Genomic DNA, 23,319 nt, shown 5'->3' with positions numbered 1-23,319 from the left:
CTGTGAAGCAGCATTTTTTTCCCTGTCTTAAATATGCTCTCAGAGGTGCAAACAACATCGCTTATTGGCTTGGCTCTGGTCAGCAGCGGGGCCTTTACCTAATATGGGGCAGCTTCTAGATTCTTCTCACAGAAGCCACCCTTATGGCCCCCTGCTACCAAAACCTTGGCACGTAAACCCACTACACAGCTCCAGCCTTCCCTCCCAAAGACATTATTCACAAAGAATTTGTCTGAAATGTTTTTCTCAATTACTTCATCCATTTCTGTGTGTCCTTTCACAGGCCCTCCTCTGCGCCTTACATAGCCTGTGCAACACCCATCTCATCACCTCAGGCTAGTGTTCAAGATGCTGAGTCGACAGCCACTCTCCTCTGCCTGTTTGTCTAAACTTTTACTAAATATCCTTGCACTTTTCATTGCACCACCTCTTGTCTCCAGGAGAGTATTCCCTGCATTTCGTCATATGCCACAGGCCCCTCTTCCAGCTCCAGCCCTGAAACTCTTCATTCTCAGCCAAAACTGCAACAGTTGAATAGGTACTAGGTAGCACTTTTGTGCTTCCCTGCCTGCTGGCTCTTTTTCCCTGGTAGTACAGGACCTGAGTTCTCTTTTTCATTTCTCTGTTAACTGCTAGGTTCTCCTGTAGTGCAACTATTTAAATACTGACAGTGAAATGCACGTTTTGTGTGCAGTTACCATGCCGAACTGGATTGCCTGTTGCTCTTAGTGTCCCTCTGTTTTCTTGATCTAAATTTTGTGTTGTCTGCTCACTGTCCCCCTTTGCCTTCACCCTCTTTCTTGTCCATGGCCTGCTAGGTACTGGCCTTCACTGTTGCCCCATCACCCCACGGGTGCTCTTTCAGCTGAGCCAGTATTTCTGGTTTTACTTTCCTAGTGGATTCATGACATCTCCTGTGATATAGTCTGTCATTTCAGGTTCCCTGTTCTTTCCACATCCATTACAAACATTTCACATTTAATTCCTACACTGCTTCTTCTCTGAGCAGTTTACACAGACTAGAGACAGAGCACATGGAAACCTAAACGAGCTCAAAACCATTTTAAAAGCTGACATAGTGCATTACTGTACAACCCTGTCCACACGCCTGCTGTGTCTCCCTCAGAGAGCCCAAATAAATTTGCAAGGTGTGACTTCTCTTTAAAAAAAGCAATATTAATCCTTGTGCAACAAATCTCATTTCTCAAGATATCTGCTATACATGTATCTTGGTACACAGGTCAGATTAACTGACTCCCCCAAAACCTTATTTCTAACATTTGCCTCTTTTATGGTGCTGAGTCTCACTCAAGTTCACCTGTTTGCCTAAAGTCATCTTTTTGCTCAGATTCACATTTGAGGTACACATGGAGTCTATTTTCATGCACTGCTTTGCTTAGCTGACTCAACCATCACACTGACAAAAATTCTTTTCATGCTTTCTTTCATTCACTTCAGAAGCCTCCATGATACTTTATTTACATTGCTCTTACATTACCAGCTTTCCCAAACTGAAGTCCTGGCCTCATTTGTGCTTTGAACTTTTAACTAGTTTTGCATCTGTAACTAGCTGCTGGTTGCATTAATACTAAGAGAAGCTTATGTCCACACCCATGTGGGAGCCTGCTGTTCCTGGGAGCTGTGGATGCTTTTGCAGAAGAGTCCTTAGTAAGGAAAACATCTGACCATATTGCTGTTGGTTGCAAGAAGGTGTTTTTCTAGTGCTGTTCTCTAGGCCTTTAGACTCTTCTACAGACTGGCCTGTTCCTCTCCTACCTCTGTCTTGGGCCATCCCAAGCTGCTCTGCCTTGACTGCCTCCTTGCCTGTTCTTGGCACAGGCTTTCTCCTGCTGGAGAGCAGCTTCCAGACATTCTCCAGGGCGCTTAGACCCGGGCAGCAGCCATCATGCAAGCAAATGCTGGCAAGATCCCTAGGGCAAGCTGAGCTACATTTCTTGGAAACAGGTCAAGGGGGAAAAAGCCACAACTGAGAACAAAACAGAACTGTACTGTGCTGGGCACAGGGCCAGGCATCGCTTACAGCTTCCTAGAGAGCAGCTAAATGCTGCTGGTTCAGGTTGTCACAACCAGCACAAATGGAGCAGCAGAACTGCCTGGCTGGTGTGTTGCAGGCCAGCAGCAGGCCGGTGTGAAACCTCACATATTCAGCCCTGGTCACTTCGCTGTTGACGTGACTTCAGCTGGACATTAAATTTCAAGTTGTAGCTCAAAGGAAATGCTATGTTCAGGGGCTTCAGCACAGCCCTGGCCCAAGCTAGCTCAGATACATTCCCCTCTACCCCACTAAGAGTATCCCCAGTCGTCCCCATAGTCTTCATAGCGGGTGGCAATCCCCAGAACACAGGAGCAATGGGAGGGGGCCAGAGCAGTGTGGGGGCCACAGCACAGGACCACGATGGTGGCGGCAGCTCACGTGGGCTCGCACGCAGTGGAGCGGATCCTGCCGCCTCCGAGCAGACAGCCCGGCTGTGACACACACCATGCTGCTCTCACGCCCAGGCGGCGGGGCTGCGCGCACGGCGAGCAGCACGGCGTGCACTGCGTGCGCTGTGCTGGGCGCGCCCGCGTTGCCGCCGCAGCGCCGACTCTGCCCCCGGCCGCTCCCTCCGGAGCGGCGCGGCGGAGGCGAGAGGCGGAGCGCCGGAACGGTGTCGCCCCGAGGGCTTGGGCGGGAGGCGGTGGGGCCGGCGGCCCGCCTCAGTGGCTGGCAGCGGGCTCCGCCGCCCGGCCCGGCCCGGCCCGGCCCGGCCCGCCATTGGCCGCGGCGAAGGGGCGCGGCCCTGCCGGACGGCAGCGCCGCCTCCAGCTCCTGTGCCGTGCCGTACCGTGCCATGGAGTCGGCCTAGCGCCCACCTCGCACGGCTCGCGCCCGCCATGCTAGGCTCCGAGAGCGCCCTTGACGATGCGCCCCACTTTTCTCCACAGACCCCGGGGTCCCCGGCGGCGCCGCGGAGGCAGAGCAAGGAAAGCAGCCTGACGGTGAGTGCCGCCGCGCCGGGGTGGGCTGCCGGCCCCCTGGGGTGGCCGCGAGTCGCCTTGCTGAGCGCTCGGAGGCGGACGGGGCCGAGGGGTCTGCGCTGCGCGCCGCCGTCGACGGGCGCCACGCCCTCGGGGTGAGGGAGGGGCGGGTCGGTGGCGGCCGCCTCGTCAGCCGGGGCCGGAGCGCTTGGGGCTGATCCCGGGGCAGCGCGGCAGGAACGCGTCGAGGGCACCTGCGCCTGGCGCCGTGCCCGGCTGTGCCTTCCTAGCCCAGGGGTGCTAGGCGCTCCGGCGTCGTGGCCGTAGGGCGAGCGGAGGCGAAGAGCCAGGCTGCCGGAGGTGCCCGGTGGAAGGACGGGTCGTGTTGCAGGGAGGAAGTTCCGGATGGACTTCAGGAGCAGATTCTTCGCCACGAGTAGTTTTGCTGTGTTTAAGTACTAAGTCAGGGCCCTGAGAAGTCTTGGGATTTCCACCGAAAGGGTGGAACTCCACCTAGAACGGTCCTTGTGGGTCCCTTCCAATTCAGGAAGTTCTGTTCAGTTGTTTTCATCCTTGGAGATTTTCAGAGTGCACATTCCTGCATGATTTTTCCCTTCGATTCTAGTGATTCTGGGATGACCAGGAGGTAAGAAAATAACTGAAAAAGGGAACAGGCATTCTCTAAAGATTCTGGCTGTGAATCAGGTGTCCTGAGAAAATTTACTATGCTTTTAACCGTTCTTCCCCTCTCCCTGAAATAGCCTGAATAGTTGGAGAAGCACTGAAAGGATAGAAAAATGCGGGAGATGGGTCGTTGCCCTGCTAGAGAACAATTTTTGTCATTTCAAAGGCATCAAAGGTATTTTTCTATGCCAGAGCAGCTGAAGATTTCTGATACAGGCTAAGATTTTAGGTATCAGTATGAAATTACTGAAACATTGCTTTTCATAATAATAATTAAATATAGTTGGTTCAGGTAAGATGTTCTCAGTATCGGGTTTATAAATCTTAATATATTTTGTATGAGTGATGACCTCATCTGGAACACAGTGTGCAATTCTGGACTCCTCAGTACATGACAGATGTTTAAAAACAGGAAGGATATCAAACTAATGGAAGTGGCTGGAAGTACAATGGTTTATTTAAAAGGATATAATAAAGATAAATAAGAAGGTAAATGAATTGCTGTGATAAAGGAGAGGGAATAAGCATGCTTGTAATTGTGAGCATTGCCAAGGTATAAAACCCAAGACAACAAAAGGAATGTTATAATTTTAATGTTTAATGTTATATATTATGGTTAACTGTTACTACAGGAAGGAGGCTATTGTCTGCATTGTTACATACAGCTTGTTGATTTGTCCCTTGGTGAGTATGATTCCCTGGGTTTCTGGTGACAGGAGCAAGGGTTTGGAAGGAGCATGCTCAGGTTTCCCCTTCTAAGTGCAGCGCAGGTCAGTCATTGCCACATAGCAACATTTTTCAGGAAAAAAAACAGATACGCTGTTGAGGATTCTTTTTATCAAAATCAGTTGTTAAACATTAGAAGATGTACTGTTAATTAGAGTATTGAGAGTGTGGTATGTCATGAAGTGAATATGAATCTGTTGGTTTGGGCAGATTGGCAAATGTCGTGGGGAATCTGCTGATCTGCTGTAGGGTCTCCAGGTGGCTGGGATTGGGAATGTGTCTGAGCCACCTAATGTACTCTCAGCCTCCTCCCTGTCAGGGTGAGAGGGGTAGGAGCAAACCACAAGCTGAATATCTTGGCCAGAGGGTTGGGACGTGGCTTTCGGGTAGATTGCACTGTAATGCAAGAGCAACATAAAAGCGAGAGTGCCTGTGTTTCTGAAATACTTGCTGCTTACAGGGTGAAGACTTAGGCTTTTCACTGTCATGTTTGTTGGCCTGTGTGCCATCTGGTAGCATCTACAAAGCAATAAAGTGTTGTGTGTTATGTAAGGATCCCTGTGTGTGCCTTTCTCCAACAGAAGTCCAAAGCTTTCGAGTATAATGAATCAGAGAGGCCAAAGACAATCTAATTTTAACAGCTGATTACTCCAAGCCATTGCCTGCATCAAGGAAGCATTGTTAAAAACAGCATTCTCATATGGACTGTAGAGCAATGTAAATTCCCTCCCCCCCTCCGTTATGTTTGTTCTGCACTGCTCCAGCTGACTTTGGGATACTCTGGTTAGCAGAGCTTCAGGGTATGTTCCTGACTGGTTCAATGTTTTTTCTTGGTCTGTAGCAGTGCTCAGGCAGAACCTCTTCTTGCAAAGAGGAGTTTGGTCATTAACTTCGGAGTTCTCAATCCAGCAAACTCCACCTAAACAGAAACCCTGTGATAGGTAAGTTGCAAACATCAGATAATGACACTTGATCAGCAGCTGTAGCCTCGCAGAGGAGTGGGACTTAGTTACTGACTTTCTAGGAATGCAAGTGCCTTCTCTACATTCAGAGTGCAGTTTGGGAGAATGACTTATTCTTGCTTCTGGAAATCCTGAAGGCAGGTGTGGTCCGGAGTGTTTCAACAAGATGAAGGATATGGTGATTTTGGTAAACAGCTATTACCAACACTAAGAGTCTGTTTTCTCTGGAAAGGAAGCCCCTGATGAGTTGTATCATAGACTGTTATGAAACTGACATTTGCATAAATTGTTGATGCTCACTTAGGAAGCAGAAGTGCAGGTCTGTGGTTTGCATTGATTTTGCAGTGACTTTCAAGGTTCAGTCGTTAGTTTTAGCCTGGATGGTTTGCTGTCTGCCTTCTGAAGAGATAACCCTCTGGACAAGAATTACCTGTGAAAGCTGAGGTTCATGTAGCGGAGGTGAGGGAGAGTTAAATGGAAAAGGTAGAATGGGATACCATGTCCTGGGAGAATAGAGTTGTGTTTCATTTAAAAAACTTTCTGAATATATCTGATGATGCAGTGATTTAGCATCAGGCAAAAGACCATCAGTGGGACTGATCTGGTGAACCAGTGTTTTTTTTCATCCATCTTTCCTTTTAGAAACAACAAAAGGAATATTTCAGAGAGAGGTTTGTGAGGGGAATGAGATGTGGGGATGAGAGCTAATGGCCTTGTCCTGCTCCGCGCCTGCCCAGTCATCCCTGTCCTGCTGAGATACATTGTGAAGTTTTAGAAATGTTTGGAAATTCAAGTCGAAGACTTCTTGTTTAAGTGTAGGAAAATCTGGTGATGAAAGGAAAGAAAGAGTCATAAGATTTTCTAGACAATTGTGTATTGTTTTAGTAATATTTCTAGAGTTTTGAAAATTGTCATGCTTCCTCAGGGACTTAATGTAGGAAAGTGTAAGTTAACTTTACTGCACAAATAATCTTTTTTCTTTGCTTGTTTTTTTTAGGATTTCAAAAGCTTCTGCATTGTACTTCTTAAATTCTGACACCAGTTTCCTTCTGGATGTGGTACTAAACGTAACTGATGTTTTCCAGCCAATTCAGCATCATTTCTATATAGTTAAGCATAAACTTCTGAGCAGTGAAGAATGTTTGATTTACTAAGAAAACTTTGAATCGGAGAATGCTCTTTGAGAAAGACATGAATTTAACCCTACTTTCATCACCTGTTGATCTGTACTCACTATTTCTCTTCCTGCCGTGTACATGGAAGTAGTGTGGTGCATTCAGTCCATATCAGTGGGACACCTTCACCTCTCCGAGTGTGGGAATTTCTGGTGATTTTATTTATTTATTCAGCATATCAGTGACGTAACAGTCTTAGTAAGTAGCTTCCAACTGACACAGGTTTAGTTTTTGTCAGGCATGTGCCATTTTTAGCAGGAAATATGAATTTCCATTGCAGTTTCCTTTCTCAACTAGCATTGTATGTGCTTCTTGCCATCTGTCACATCTGTGTCTTGATGTGCACAGAGGGGTGATGCCCAGTCATCTGGTGAAGGTTGCAAAATACAATTAGGAGTTGCATTCCACGCTGCTCCTTTCCATCTCTTGTGACAATGTTGTGCCCTAGAAATCTGCCTTGAAAGCATTATTGTCTTGATGGCAAGCATTGGTCCTTTGCCAGTAGAAATAAATGATCTTGGTCCACACAAAACTTCATTCAGTAGCATATTTCCATGGGGGACATTCCTTGACATTCTCTGCAGTAAGAGGATAATCTGATAGATGGAAACCAGAATAGATTCTTTCACCATTGCAGTATTGATGCTCATGACTGGAGATGTGAATTGTTGCCAGTGTCTCTAAAACCTCCAGACAATCTTTTCACCTCTTTTGCTTTCTGCTGCTGCCTATTTTTAACTTGAGGCACAACCTAAGTAACTGTAGCATGGCAACCCGCTCTTAGGAGGCGGTACCTTGTCCTGGAGACTCACGAGGAGTGTTGTGTAAGCACATGCTGTAGCTGTGTGCAGGGCAGCGTTTCATGCACACTGTGTCTGTCACCAAAGTTTTATTCAGTGAGTGCGAGATGCAATATCAAAGCCAGAAAGTGTTTAAAACTGTGCCTCCCATCCCATTCCTCAACATGGTTACATATAACATTTTCGTTGCTAGCAATATTTTACATTCTTTGTCTTTTGCTACCGGATGACCTGCTGTCTTTCATACTTACACCAAGCAGTTCACCTCTATAACAGAGCAGTTGTGTGTAGGTTTTGAGGTCATTTTACGTTTTAAGGCAAAAATGTGATATATCGTTTTATTTGAGAAATGGTCAGCAGGGAGGTATGCTAAGGTACAAGAGCAGCCTGTGATTAGCAATAACATGGAATTTGGCAATCTGTGAAGTCAAGCAGAGACATAATGTTGTCTGCAAAGTATGTTGTCCTTGTGTGTCTTTTTGGTACTGATCCAGGCTGGTGCTTGTTAGACACTGTCTGAAGCTAGTGATTTGCTTAGGGTCTTTGGCTGCTATTTTTAAGACCTTTGCACTGATCTATCTGAAACTTCCTGATGGGGTGAGAGTTGCTGACCTCTCCTTGCAGGGTGTTGAACTAGTGTACGCTGGCAGCCCCTTGCACCTGAACTTTCCAGTGCCCAAGATCTTCTCAGCAAACCTCTACTTGGGCTGGCCACAAACAGAGGAGAGTTGTGGGCTCCTCTCTGTGGCTGGGCTATTTCCAGGGGATGGTGGACTCCGCTTGCAGGCTTTTAGAACTGGTCCGTGGATGGAGAAGGGAAGGTAACTCAGCCTACCTAACCAAAAAAACAGGACAAGATAGGCTTGCAGTGCTGTCTTGAGATGACTGAGCTGACAAGGAACAGGAAAATGTTAGCTGAGGCAGGTTTACTCAGTAAACCATTCCTCAGAGATAGGCTTAGTGCTGGAGGCTATGTGGTGAGAGAGATCAGCATGGGATAATGCAGGTGCCCCTCACTGCACCATTCGCTCTGAACTGAGCCAGAGTTTTATGATCTGTGACACTTTGGGTGGAGGAGTGTGAAGGAACTGTGTGTTTTCACCTGCTCCTATTGTCCAGGGTAGATGGATGTTGGTAACATGTGGCCTGGGTCCTGAGCCTGCTTTGAAATAAGAATTGGCATGCTCTGTAAAGAATGAATGACCCTTCTGAAGAAGGAGGTTGGAGAAAGATGTTGGATTGTGTACAGGACAGCCACTGAAACTTTGGTGCAGGCAAACAGTGGAAGAGTCAATGTGGATTTGCAGGAACAGTTTTGTATCAGCTAAAGGCATTGCTGCATTGATATGGTGTGGTGGGTTTATACAGAGTCAGCTCTTCATAACAGGGTGCTGTGTCCTTTTTGATCCCTTTTGAATAGTCCAAAGGCAGATTCACGACCTATAAGCATTAGGTTTAGGTCTGCCTGTGCAGCTGTGATAGCCCTGCCCAAATCCTTTCTTGGTTTTCCCTTGAATATTAAGTAATTCGAATTACTTACAGAGTCGAAGGGGGAAGGGGCTAAAACCAGGCACGCCGGTGAAGACCTAAGGGAAGGTACGCTAGAATCAGAGGGGCTGGGTGCCAGTGAGGTCCTTCGGGCAGATCCACAAGGTGCTGAGTGTAAGGAGACGCACCTGAAGTGCTTCTACACGAACGCACGCAGTATGAGGAATAAAATGGATGAGCTAGAAGTCCTGGCCCAGTCCTGCAACTACGATATCATCGGCATAAGCGAAACCTGGTGGGATGAGTCCTGTGACTGGGGTGTTGCGATAGATGGTTACAGGCTCTTCAGGAGGGACAGGCAGGGTAGGCGAGGTGGTGGGGTGGCGATATATGTGAAGCAGGGGCTGGACTGTGTGGAACTTCAGGTCGGCGATGGCAAAGTTGAGAGCCTCTGGGTAAGGATCCAGGGACGAACGAATAAAGGGGATGTCGTTGTGGGAGTCTATTACAGACCGCCTGGCCAGGACGATAGCGCCGATAAATTATTCTTTACAGAACTAAGAGAGGCCTCGAGATTAACTCCCCTTGTCCTTATGGGGGACTTCAACTTGCCAGACGTTAACTGGGAGTGCCACACGGCTGACACGAGCAAGTCCAGGAGGTTCATGAAGCACCTAGATGATAACTTCTTGGTGCAGGTGCTAACGGAGCCAACTAGGAAAGGTGCCCTCCTAGACCTGTTGCTAGAAAACAGAGAGGGTCTGGTGGGAGATGTGGTGATTGGTGGCCGCCTTGGTCAAAGCGACCATGAAGTGGTTGAGTTCAAAATTTACGGTGACAGAAGGAAAAGTGCCACCAAAACCTCATCCCTAGATATGGGGAAAGCGGACTTCAGGCTGCTCAGGGAACTAGTCAGCAAGGTCCCCTGGGAAACTGCTCTTGAAGGCCTCGATGTCCACCAGTGCTGGTCATTCTTTAAACGATGCCTCCTAGAAGCACAAGATCAAGCAATTCCTAAATATCGCAAGTCAGGCAGGCGGGGCAGGAGGCCGGCGTGGCAATTCCTAAATATCGCAAGTCAGGCAGGCGGGGCAGGAGGCCGGCGTGGCTGACCAGGAACATTCTAATGGAGATTAGGCGGAAACAGAGAGTGTTTCGCTACTGGAAGGAGGGCCAGGTGTCATGGAAAGAATACAGGGATGCTGTTCGTGTTTGTAGGCAGAAAATTCGTGTGGCCAAAGCACACCTAGAGTTGAAGCTGGCTGTGTCTGTGAGAGAAAATAAAAAGGGCTTTTTCAGATATGTGAATGGAAAAAGGAGAACTAAAGAATACATAGGGCCGCTCCTTGATAGGGAAGGTCTCCTCACAGACAATGACACAGGCAAAGCAGAGACGCTTAACGCCTTCTTTGCCTCTGTCTTCAATGCCGATGATGGGCTTCGGGACCCAGGGTGCCCTGAGCTAGAGGACCGGGACGGTGGGGATGACAAACTCCCAACCGACCCTGAACGTGTGCGGGATTTGCTACTCCACCTGGATCCCTACAAGTCCATGGGTCCGGATGGGATTCATCCCCGGGTGCTGAAAGAGCTGGCGGACGTCATCGCGGAACCTCTCTCAATTATTTTTCAACGATCCTGGGAATTTGGAGAGGTCCCGGTAGACTGGAAGCTGGCAAATGTTGTGCCGATTTACAAGAAGGGTCAGAAAGAAGACCCTAGCAATTACAGGCCTGTCAGTCTCACGTCAGTGCCTGGTAAAATCATGGAGAAGATGGTTCTCGAACTTATTGAGGCTCACCTGGGGGACAAAGCAGTCATTGGTCCCAGCCAGCATGGGTTTGTGAAGGGCAGGTCCTGCCTAACTAACCTGATTTCCTTTTATGATAAGATCACCCGTATGATGGACCAAGGGAAACCAGCTGATGTGATTTTTTTGGACTTCAGCAAGGCTTTTGACACGGTTTCCCGTAGGATCCTACTGGACAAAATGTCCACCATACAGCTAAATAAAAACATCATACGATGGGTGAGCAATTGGCTAACGGGCAGGGCCCAAAGGGTTATGGTAAATGGGGCTGCGTCAGGCTGGCGGGCGGTCACCAGTGGGGTCCCTCAAGGCTCCATTTTAGGGCCGGTACTTTTCAATATTTTTATAAACGATCTGGATGTAGGAATAGAAGGTATTTTGAGCAAGTTTGCTGATGACACCAAACTTGGAGGAGTTGTGGACTCGAATGAGGGTGGAAAGGCCTTGCAGAGGGATCTGGATAGGTTGGAGAGCTGGGCGATCACCAACCGCATGAAGTTCAATAAGAGCAAGTGCCGGGTCCTGCACCTGGGACGGGGAAACCCTGGCTGCACATACAGACTGGGCGATGAGACGCTAGAGAGCAGCCTAGAAGAGAGGGATCTGGGGGTCGTGGTAGACAGCAAGTTGAATATGAGCCAGCAGTGTGCCCTGGCGGCCAGGAGGGCCAACCGTGTCCTGGGGTGCATCAAGCACGGCATCGCTAGTAGGTCAAGGGAGGTGATTGTCCCGCTCTACTCTGCGCTGGTGCGGCCTCACCTCGAGTACTGTGTGCAGTTCTGGGCACCACAGTATAAAAAGGACATGAAACTGTTGGAGAGTGTACAGAGGAGGGCTACGAAGATGGTGAAAGGCCTGGAGGGGAAGACGTACGAGGAACGGCTGAGGTCACTGGGCCTGTTCAGCCTGGAGAAGAGGAGGCTGAGGGGAGACCTCATCATAGTCTACAACTTCCTCGTAAGGGGGTGTCGAGAGGCAGGAGACCTTTTCTCCATTAACACCAGTGACAGGACCCGCGGGAACGGGGTTAAGCTGAGGCAGGGGAAATTTAGGCTCGACATCAGGAGGGGGTTCTTCACAGAGAGGGTGGTTGCACACTGGAACAGGCTCCCCAGGGAAGTGGTCACTGCACCGAGCCTGTCTGAATTTAAGAAGAGATTGGACTGTGCACTTAGTCACATGGTCTGAACTTTTGGGTAGACCTGTGCGGTATCAAGAGTTGGACTTGATGATCCTTAAGGGTCCCTTCCAACTCAGGATATTCTATGATTTTATGATTCTATGATAATCCCCCCCCCCCCCCCCCAAAAAAAAAAAAAAAACCAACCAGCAAACAACAGACAGTTACATTTGTGATACTTTTCCATCCCTAATTTTGGTTGATTTTTTGATTAATATACAAGTATCATTAGTGTCCAGTGAACCTGATGGTACAGTAAGAGGGCCCAGCAGGAGTTTTACAGGAGCATTATTTAGTGACAGTGAGACCTGACTCTTGCTGGTGCTTCACTTGAAAAGGGCTTAGTTGCGTCCAGAGTTTTCTGCAGCATGTTCTGCCCTAGCTGTCACGTTCTTTGCTTACACTGTGCTTTTATCAGGCTACATTTTCTGCTGTGATAACTTAATGAGCACTTTTACATTTTTGTGCCTTTGTTTAATGTCTGCATGATGGGTTCTGTCTCAAAAATTGCTGTGCGCTTCTGTGCACTGAAGCTTAACTGATTTAAAAGTTTCTATTCCTTTCTCCAGGAGCACCACTTTTATCTGTAAAGGTTTCTGATACAGATTGAAGGGCTGTGTGCTGAAAAAATAACACCTTTTTTGTAATCCTGTAGGAAACTAACGTAACCAAAATTGCTGATGAGATTCCACCAGGGAGGTGGTGGAGTCACTGTTCATGGGGGTGTTTAAGGAAGGGTTGGACATGGTACTTAGGGACGTGATTTTGTGGCTGATACTGGTGGTAGGTAGATGGTTGGATCAGATGATCTTGGAGGTTTTTACCAACCTTAATAATTTTATGATTCTGTGCTATGCCAGTAGCAGTGCTTTCAGTACTCTTCTTTGTTTATATTATTTCTTGTGTTCAGAGCATGCTCAGGGTGTTTCACATCAGGCATTTTTTCACAGCTTTGTAAGAGATCTAGGAGAACTTTGTGTATGGCACTTCTGAATCAGGCAGGTTTTCCTCTTATGAAACAAGTAGTTTGTCCTTTGAGCCAACGCTAATGCTTGCTCACAGGAGCTTTCTGGGAATACTTAGCTGCTGTTTCCATGCAACAACCAATTTTTCTTCACTGACATGTTCAGTGTAGTTTTTTTGATTGGTGTGCATGTATATAATCTTTCATTTGCATATTTCTCATCAGCAGCTAAATTTTATTACCTTCTAACTCTCTTCTGCTTTCCTTTCTTACAGATAAACTGTGTGACTTTCCCCCACCCTGATGTAATGCCAGAGCAGCAGTTGCTGAAACCTTCTGAGTGGAGCTACTGTGATTATTTCTGGGTAAGTGGGCAGCCAGCCACATGCCATTTTGTCATTTTTGAGCTTCAGAAAAAGTGGAACAAATAGCTTGATTTCTGGTACAACGTGAAGGAGAATTTGGGCTGAACTGCAGCGTGCTAGGGCAGTGCAAGGGAGACTGAAGAAGCCAGTGAAGATCACATGGAAGCCATTTAACCAGGCTCAGACATGTGGACAGTTATTTGAAGAGTGTCCAGAAAGGCAGCATGAGCTGTCAGGAGATAGTTTTGGTCGGGAAATGGGTAGTATGTACGGCAAACCTACACATCTCAAAATACCTCAGCCAAAAGAGCTGTGCAGCAGGAGGGGGGATGACGGACAGGGAACATTATTTCATTGTTTTCAGAGCACAACAGCTATGAATGCACATGGAGGCTAGAGGTATCCCATTTACAAATTCTATGCAAAATTTTTAAGCTCCATCTAACTGGATGTGGAGGCAGATGATAAATTACTTTTTTAAAGGATGAGATGTGTTGTGTGTATGTGCCAAGGTTTTGGTAGTGGCCGGACTGCAGGGCTGGCCTCTGTGAGAAGAGACCAGAAGCTGCCCCTGTGTTAGGTAAGAGCCAGTTCATGAACTTTTTTATGAATTTTGCATGTGTTTTCAGTTATCAGTCACTGTAGTGTTTCCATTGCTTAAAAAAATCGGTTTCAATTTTGAAACAGTGTAGTTATAACTGCAGCAACATTCCCCTTGTAAGTGCTCAGTGTTGTGTGAGGCATGCACAGCAGATTATGACTAATGGCAGTAACTTGCTAAAATACACTAGCATGCTTTACAAATGGTCACGTAACCAAATCATTAAGTGCTTCTTCAGTTTCTTCCAGTGTTCTGATCCCAATAAGCAACAAAGTTAGAAATGGCTTATAAGCTGATTTTTTGTGTCTTTCAGAAGATACCACCCTGCTTGGTTCTTTCCATTTAAGTTTGATAACTGCTTCGTTGCTTGGTTTAGTTCAAATCCTACCCTCAGTGGAACTCGAGTGAAAGTTGCCTTTCTTCTTTATCCTCCCATAAATCTGCTCCCAAGTCTTTCTTTTCAATCAGCCTTGTGATCCATGATCTGGCCATGACTTGCCTTCCTTCAGTCTACTCCATTCTTCCAGTCTCAGGCTTGTAACAGTGTGTTGCCCAGTGCCTGGTGTTGTGGCCATACATCCTAAAGTCTCACGCTTTGACTAATGTGGCTTTTTTCTTGGTGCAAATATACAGTGCCCAAAGGTATTGGAGCAAAAAATGTAATCCTCGCAGAAGTGTTCTGGGGGTCTGTTAGAAGAGGGTGGAAATGAAATTCTGAAATATGGAAAAACGGAGATAGGAGACAGTTAGTCCTTGCAGCAGTGCTGAAGTTGGTGGAGCAAGGAATTAAAAGGGCCATGTACGGGGAAAAAAAAAAACAACACGGTGAAAGATGGGATGGACTGTGGTAAGCTATTGAACAAGTTAGTGTTTTGCCTTGCTTTACAGCAAATCTGTGCAGACTTGGTGTTGTTTTTTTGTGTGTTTTGAGTGCAAATTGGCATAGAATTTTACAGTCTATTATAGGTAACTTAAGACTGCATTACCCCTGAATTGGGCAGCAGAGTCCTCCCCTTTCCTGTGTCAGTTCCCTTGTACTGGCTCCAGAACCCATTTTTAATTTGCAGGGTGTTGAGTTGTCAGGGCTTATGCTTGCCAGAGTCAGCCCAGGAGAATTAGCAGGTATGAAAGGCCATGGGCAGAAGGGAAGGCAATACTGCTGCTTTGGCCACCACAGCCTTAAAATAACTAGCTAGCTTAAAATAACTGTAAAACCTCATTTTTTTTTTTTTTTTTTAAGGGGGAATTAGAGGAGAGGGAAGGAGAAAGTATTGGAATATTCCTCCAAGAGGGACTGAGGCGTTGTGATGAGAATTTTTGTCACAGGAGGTCCTTTCTGCAAAAGGCTCTTCAGACACCACTGCTGTGTGCTCCTACTCCTCAGAGAGAAGTCAGATTGCCACTGGGAACTGTGTGTCTGTGCTTTTGTGCCCCATATCTTTTGTCTGAGCTTCCTTTTTCCTTCCAGGCTGATAAGAAGGATTCACAAGGGAACAATACAGTGTCGGGATTTGAAATTCTTCTTCAAAAACAACTTAAAGGGAAACAAACACAGAAGGAAATGGCAGAGTTTGTTCGAGAAAGGTAATTAGCACTTTGCTATCAAATTGACTATTTCTGGCAATGTTTTTTTCATAATGTGGATATTCTTCATATACATCAGTCACAGAGCTTAAACTGGTAAAACTGTAAAAGTTATGCTACCAATTCATAAAGCACATAAAACACTAATGTCTATCAACACATTTATGGGCTGAGGCCTACTGTAAGAAGTTCAACAAGGCCAAGTGCCAAGTCCTGCACGTGTGGCACGACAACCCCAAGCAGTGCTACAGGCTGGGAGATGAGTGGTTAGAAAGCTGCCTGGCAGAGAAGGACGTGGGAGTATTGGTTGATGGTCGGCTGAATATGAGCCAGCAGTGTGCTCAGGTGGCCAAGAAGGCCAACAGCATCCTGGCTTGTATAAGAAGCAGTGTGGCCAGCAGGTCTAGGGAGGTGATTGTCCCCCTGTACTCGGCTCTGGTGAGGTCGCACCTTGAGTGCTGTGTTCAGCTTTGGGCCCCTCACTACAAGAAGGACACAGAGGTGCTCGAGTGAGTCCAGAGAAGGGCAACGAAGCTGGTGAAGGGTCTAGAGAACAAGTCTTACGAGGAGCGGCTGAGGGAGCTGGGATTGCTTAACCTGGAGAAGAGGAAGCTCAGGGGTGACCTTATCACTCTCTATAGGTACCTTAAAGGAGGCTGTAGCGAGGTGGGGGTTGGTCTATTCTCCCATGTGCCTGGTGGTAGGACGAGGAGGAATGGGCTAAAGTCGTGCCAGGGGAGGTTTAGGTTGGATATTAGGAAAAACTTCTTTACTGAAAGGGTTGTTAGGCATTGGAATGGGCTGCACGGGGAAGTGGTTGAGTCACCATCCCTGGAGGTCTTTAAAAGACATTTAGATGTAGCCCTTAGTGATATGGTTTAGTGGAGGACTTGTTAGTGTTAGGTCAGAGGTTGGACTGGGTGATCTTGGAGGTCTCTTCCAACCTAGATGATTCTGTGATTCTGTGAACACTGTGTCTTCCCCAGCTCTCACTTGTGTCTCAGCTGTCTCAGTCATACTGCATATAGTCCTTCCATTTAGATGGAGGGAACAAAGAAAATGAAAGCTGCAGAGTTGAGAGTAAACCAGGATATGGGAAAAACAGAGTAGAGGTGATACTTAGAAATAAAATATTTTGTCTAAAAAATAGAGAAGCACCAGTGATGAGTGGAGTTCTTCAGGGGTCAGTACTGGGTTGCAGTTTAACATCTTTGTAGGTGACATAACCAATGGGATTAAGTGCACCCTCAGCATGTTTGCCGATGACACCAATCTGTGCGGTACAGTCAACATGCTAGAGAGAAGGGTTGCCCTTCAGAAGGACCTGGACAAGCTTGAGAGCTGGGCCTGCATGAACTTCATGCAGTTCAACAAGGCCAAGTGCAAGATCCTGCACCTGGGTTGGGGCAATTCCAAGCACAAATACAGGCTGGGTAGAGAATGGACTGAGAGCAGCCCTGAGGAGAAGGGTCTGGGGATGTTGGTGGATGAGAAGTTCAACGTGAGCTGGCAGCGTGCTCTTGCAGCCCAGAAAGCCAACCATATCCTGGGCTGCATCAAAAGCAGCATGGCCAGGAGGTCAAGGGAGATGATTCTGCCCCTCTACTCTGCTCTTGTAAGACCCTACCTAGAGTGCTGCGTTCAGCTCTGGGGCTCCCAACATAAGAACATGAAGCTGTTGGATCAAGTCCAGAGGAAGGCCACGAAGATCAGGAGGAGGCCGGAGAACCTCTCCTGTGTGTGAGCACACAATGTACTTAAAAAAAAAAAAAAAAAAAAAAAAGGCGCAGCTGGAACTAATAAAGTTAAGACAATATGGATCAAAATGCACTTAGAAATTGTGATGCTTCTGACTACACAGGAGTGAAATTCTGAAAGCTTTTGAACAAGTTCGTGGAAACAAGAAACTATTTTTTCCTGTGTGAAACTAGAATAATTTTATAACAACCGTGGGACTTCCCAGAGACAGGATCACGGTGTTCAGGACTCCCTGTATATCTGTTGTGTTGGTGTTTCACAGTAATCACAATGCAGTGTTTGGAAGGTAGGCATTTTGGTCAAGTTCAGGAAGCATTTTTTTCCCTTTTTGAGGTATACTTTTGTCTTGTGTTTGTCTTTTGCTGAAGCTAAGGTGCTCAAGATGTTTTTGCCGCAAAAGGTGAAGGGACACCAGGCTGAGGGTCATTTTTGGCTGGGGTTGTTGAACAGTAGCCTTTTTACTGTGATTTGAAGAACTACTGACTCCAACAACTTGTTCCTTCCTGCTTGTCAAGGCAGCCTGTCCTTTCAGTAGTGCCAAATGACAAATTTGTTTATGCCCTGAGATTTCAGTCCTTCATTTAGTTTAGCCACACAGTTATGCCTTTTTTTTTTTTCGTATAAATGAAATGTTGGTTGTGCTTGGGAGGAATATTAAATAATCTACACTTCAGGTAGTTTATGTGCTTGTTGAGGATTTCTCATGCTCACGTGTCAGTACTAAGTAATTCTCTGGAGATTCAGAAGGTGCTTCCCCCTTTGCCCCAGAGTGAGATTGATGGGACTTCTGGAGGCTTTTGCTTCCCTTAGTAATGGGCTGTTGCCCGTTCCAGGCTCCACAGGGAATAAATATTTCTTAGAAAGTGCCCACCTTTGCAGGGAGCTAGATGCCCTTCATCTCTCATAGCTTTCCTCTGGCACATTGCAACTGTATTTATTGGTGTTGGTACAACAGATGCAGGAAGCAGCATTGGTGGGGTGGGGTGAGGGAGAGCTGCAGGCTGGAACAGGGCAGCTGGGGACCAGGCTCGGGGATCAACCAGCTTGGAAACAAGGTCATTCTTAGGGGTTCTTTCAGTACCTGAAGGGTAGTACAAGAAAGCTGGAGAAGGACTTCTTACCAGGGAGTGTAGTGATATAGAACAACGAGTAATGGCTTTAAACTAAAAGAGGGTAGATTTAGATTAGATATTAAGAAGAAATTTTTCACAATGAGGGTGTTGAGGCACTGGAACAGGTTGCCCAGAGAAGCTGTGGATGCCACATCCCTGGAAGTATATAAGGCCAGGTTGGATGGGGCTTCGAGCAACCTGGTGTAGTGGCAGGTGTCCCTGCCCATGGCTGCTGGGTTTGGAACTTGATGATCTTTAAGGTCCCTTACAGCCTAAACCATTCTATGTTTTGATGCAAAATTAGTGGATTTTGTTTGTTTGTTTGTTTTTTAAATGGATGTTTTCTTTCGTGAGGTGTTTTAAATGAATGTGAGAAAAGTACTGGCAGATAGTCACGTGGGTGAGGGGAGACAAGCAGTGTTGAGGCTTGGTTACTGTGTTGCTGCTGGCAGACCTGACTTGTTCTGCTAGTTCTTCAGCCAGACCAAAGACCTGTGGATGTTGACCAAGGTTTGGGCAGTTAGTCATTGAGAGAGACTGTGAACTGATACCTCTGAGTGACAGAGGCAATTTCTGTGTCATGTTCTTGTAGAATTGGCCTTGAGCTGCTGGCTGGTTTTGTTCTCACAGGATGAGGAGTAAAAGACTCAATGTGCTGGGTGAGGTCAGTAGTAGTGCTGTGCTGTAATGCTGCAGAGAGCGGGTAAATACCTTAGGCCTCAGCCAGCTGCATCTTGGGATAACATTCAGACCATATTTTCATCATCCCAGAGTATCAGACACATCTTAGCTGGCCAGAGGGACTCTTCTTGTCTTGAATGTATTATGCGTAGCAGTGTTTGTTTGACTAGCTACTGCAGAATGGTATGCCAAAAATATCCCACCTTCTGTTTCCCTTTTCCTCTGTCTATTTGTAGCTCAGCACAGAATCAGGAACTGCTCCTGATTGGTTGCCACACTGCTCACTGTCAGAGATGCTAAACAGAGCAAACTTTTTTTGAAAATCAGAAAGCAGTTCTCACTAGTTAGGAGAACCTTGCAAATGTTTGACTCAGCAAAAATGTCAGGGGAGCTTGAGCTGGGTTTCAAGCAAGATGCACATCACCTCTGAACCAGTGGCTGTTCTTCCCCTCCCTGCTGTGCAATAAGCATTTACCCCCATTACCTCACTCAACATCTACTCTAGTTCTTCTCCCTGCAGCCAATCCCATAGCAGTCACGTGCCAACAGCTACTGTCTTTGTCACCCCCACTGCTGGCAAGCTCAGCTCCTCTTACTGGAATGATGATGCTGAGTGAATGCAGAGAAGGACCAGGATCCTGCTGCAGCTACGGTTGGGATAGTTGAAGGGCGGGGGCTGCAATCCTGCACGTAGTATGCAGAAGCCTCTGCCATGTCTTCACCAGCTTTGTCATCTGAAACAGGGAGAAGGAAACATTCTGTGTTCCTAGGGAAGGTGCGGTCCAGCACCCCAGATTCAGGGACCATGGGGAACATGGAGTAGCCATTTATGTGCTGAATACTCGATGCCATGTCTCCACTTGGTTTCCTCCTCTTTAATCAGGTAGAGTTGATCTCTATCCTTTTCTGCTGGTGAATTTCTGAATATTTGTTCATCCTTACCCTCCCTAGGTCACATCTTTATTCTCGTGGGAGACCAGCCTCCAGTGGTTGAGTCTAGCCTGATTATCAGTGATGTGGCATTGCTCACATAAAATTTTTCTGTATAGCTGCATTCCCTCATCTTTGCTTCAATGATGTGTAACCTCAGGTTTAGCAGCACACCGAAACACATGCTTTGCAAGTGAGCCCAGTTTTGCAGACAGTCCGTGTTATACAGTGGAAGCACTTGCTCCTTGTTGTTTGCACTCCAGAACTGTAGATTTTTCTCTTTTTATCATGTATGCTGTCCTGCATATATCCATGCTCTTGCTGCTGTATTTTTAGCGTATGAAAGGGGGAGAGAGGGATCCTAAGACTAGTGCTGAAGACTGCAAGGAAAATTCCTGTTACAAGATTCCTTGAAATGCAGAGATTTTCCTTAAATTATGTGTGTGGGTTTCTGCATTAATGCTTGCTTACTGCTGTCTTTGTATTTTCTCTCTCTCTGTGTAGGATAAAGATTGAGGAGGAATATGCTAAAAATCTGTCCAAACTGTCTCAGAATTCCTTGGCTGCTCAGGAAGAAGGGTAAGTTTGTCTCTGTGACTTTTGTAGAAGACAAGAATTTCTAACATAAGTCATTCCTCCCACACAGGTACATGCATTTTTCCTGAGCTCTCCTATTCAGTAGAGGTATATCTAGCGTAGCATCCCGTGTGTGTTGGGGAAGACAGAATTGCTTTGGAGTATTTTTCTTTTGAAGATATTCATGGTAAATTTTTAGGAATACCTATATAGAACCTTGCATTTCCACTGGTGTGTTTAATGCTATCCTTGTTTAAACCAGCAGTCGTTCCTCTAGGGATTAGCATGTGTACATGCTAAATTAATTTGGATATGGAGGAGTATATGTAATATATAAATATACATACTGCTGAAAGCATGTTCACTGCAGAAAATGGAAGGATCAAAGAGGCCTTGGTGAGGAATACAGTGGGATGTCTCTGGCACCAGTGCTCCTTTCACTAACAAAGGCTGCAGAACAAACCACAGTGTAACTTCGGAAGTTATTGAGAAGATAATAGACAATGCATTTTGGCTGGATTGCAATTCTTTGGTAATAATGAAAAAACGATAGTACTCCTGAAGGATTAAAATAGTTAGCTGTGTCTATTCCAATGTAAGCCCTCTCAGTACTGAAAGCCAAGGCTGGAAATAACTATGCTCACCCTAGTTCAGACACAGCGTGTTTCTTCTGGGAGTGAGGCTTCATGGCTTGTTTGCTCTGCTTCCAATAGCCAAGGACAAAAAAGAAAAGAGGCCAGCCAGGGTGGTACTTGTTTAAGCATCTCCACTGACCATGGTTTCTGTTCTTTCTCTTTTAGGGGCAGGTGTCAGCCGGCTCCTAACAAAGCTAACACTGCTTTCTTCCACATCCTCCTCGTACTATCTACTACCCTCAACAGGAGAGAGGTGGAAGGCCTGAGAAAGCAGAAGGGGGAGAAGAAGCAGGAGACAGGAGATGAAAAGAGAGAGGGAATGAGAACTGAAGCTTAGAAATGTTAAAGTAGGGAATTGAAGGGGGTGAGGAGCAGAGCACCCCTGGCAGTGCTCAGAGCTCCCTTTAGATGTACAGGGAGCCAGGAACACCGCTTGGTGGTGCTCTGCCTGGAAGGGTGGCAAGATGAGGGAATGGAAACAAGTCCTCCTGGAATTCCTCCTCTTGGTGCTGTGCTGGCCATCGTGGTTAGGTCCAGAAAGAGGTTAGTGAGAAGATCCTGGGAATTGGTGAGACCCAGAAAGGGGAAAATTTCCATTTAAAAAAGTGAGGTAGGAATACCAGCAAACAAGAGGACTTGAAGGAGTCAAACATGGGACTTAAACCCAGCATTCTCAAAATACACGTTTACCAGGGTCTCCCTCTCATTCTTGAAAAGGTGTGAGTCAGGGGACCTCATGAACTGCTCTGTGAACGCAACAGTTTCTGCTGCTGTAATACTCCACAGAGCATTTTTTACCTTTGCTGTCCAGCCATCTGTGGAATTAACTGTGGAATTAACTTAAAATATGGGCTCTATTCCAGGATCCTCTACCCTCCTCTGGTGGTAATAGCACCCACCATCGTTTATGTGAATGGGACATGAGGGTGAGGAGTAGGGTTGATCTGTGTTGGTGTGATCGTTCCGGCCAGGCTGCTGTGAGTATAGTGCTGTTGCATAGGCACGTAAAGCAATAAAATCCACAGTCATTTAACACATTGTAGTTGCTTAAGAGACAGAAGATGCTTAGCATGCTGAAATGCCTTCTTTATTTTAATAGATGAACTACCATCATGCAGCTCAAATACCTAATACCAGTAACAAATAGACAATGGGAGGGGACTTCGGGATTTAACTAGGGAAGGAGAAGAGTTGGGAGTACTTACCTAAGTGAAGCATTCTCAGAGTGTTCAGCTGCAATGGACACCATGCTAGACTCAACTTAGAGGAGGAACAATGACAGAGATTACAGATCATTAATTTGAAATTTCTGATGAAACATTTTTTTAGGCTACAAAGAAGAGGCAAATATGACTGTCTCTGGAAAGAGGTTTATGGGATAGAGAGGAGATGGGAGATTGTAGATCAGTTGGCTTTATATAACCTCAAGAAAATGATTGAATAAGCAGTCAAGCTTTCTAGAAGCACTTAATGGAAAACAAAATGATGAGCAATTATTTTGGATGGATACAGAAGAAACTGTGCCAAAGCAACCTAAGTCCCTTTAGTGACAGAATAACAGGCCATGTGGAAGAAGGAGTCAGCATCATAGCTCTTAATTTAGTGTAGCTTTTGACAATGGGAGATTCTTGTAGGCAGGCAAGAAAAATGTGGGCTAAATAAAGGCTGAGGTGCAAAACTAGGTATGAAATCCTACTTGCTACTTACAAACAGAAAGTAGCTGTGGAGTGAGAGACCACAAGGTTTGTCCCAAGCCCAGATTCTTTTTTCCATATTTTCATTAATGACCTATCATAGAAGAAAGAATGGGTTTATTGAAATCAGAGATGATGAGACAAAGCTACGAGGGACGATATAAAATTTGAAGAAAAGATTGCAGTTCAGAGTAATTTTGAAAAACTAGAGAAATTAACTGAGAGAAATTGAGATGCATTTCAGTAAGGACAAAGTACCAAGTTTTTATACTTTCACATGATGTGAAAGATACAGTTACATAACAGTTTGTGGGAGAAGGATCTGGTTATAGTGAATCACAAGCTTATTCATCAACAGCTTCATGCTGTTGTCTGAAAAAGAAATCATATTGAGATATGCAAAAGAAAGAGTGTCTCATAGAAAATATTTTATTACCAATTTAGCAACTGGAAGACCTCTGCTGGAAGTCAATGTATTTTTTGTTATGACACATTAAGAGGAATCTAGGCTGCTGGAGATGGTCTAGAGGACCATCGTCTGGAAAATAACTTGTCTGAAGGAAAAAGAAGGTGGAGAGAGAGACCCAATAGTTTTCAAATACTTCTTCACAGAGA

At 46.1% G+C, this 23,319-nt stretch overlaps 1 protein-coding gene across 5 annotated transcripts in view; it reads left to right on the top strand.

The window, feature by feature from the left end:
• GAS7 (growth arrest specific 7) overlaps positions 1–23,319 on the top strand; it is a 112,712-nt gene that overhangs the window by 65,521 nt on the left and 23,872 nt on the right. For all 5 annotated transcript variants that reach the window (XM_083805223.1, XM_083805225.1, XM_083805224.1 and 2 more), the window contains 4 exons: positions 2,947–3,000; positions 13,044–13,133; positions 15,203–15,318; positions 20,304–20,378. In XM_083805223.1, coding sequence (XP_083661349.1) covers positions 2,947–3,000; positions 13,044–13,133; positions 15,203–15,318; positions 20,304–20,378 — 335 coding nt within the window. The remainder of the gene's footprint in view (positions 1–2,946; positions 3,001–13,043; positions 13,134–15,202; positions 15,319–20,303; positions 20,379–23,319) is intronic.

The sequence above is a fragment of the Anser anser genome (assembly GCF_964211835.1).
Source record: "Anser anser genome assembly, chromosome: 19".
In the NCBI taxonomy this organism is placed as follows: Eukaryota; Metazoa; Chordata; class Aves; order Anseriformes; family Anatidae; genus Anser; species Anser anser.
The sequence above is the reverse complement of the archived record's forward strand: the minus strand, read 5'-3'. Positions and strand labels throughout refer to the sequence as shown.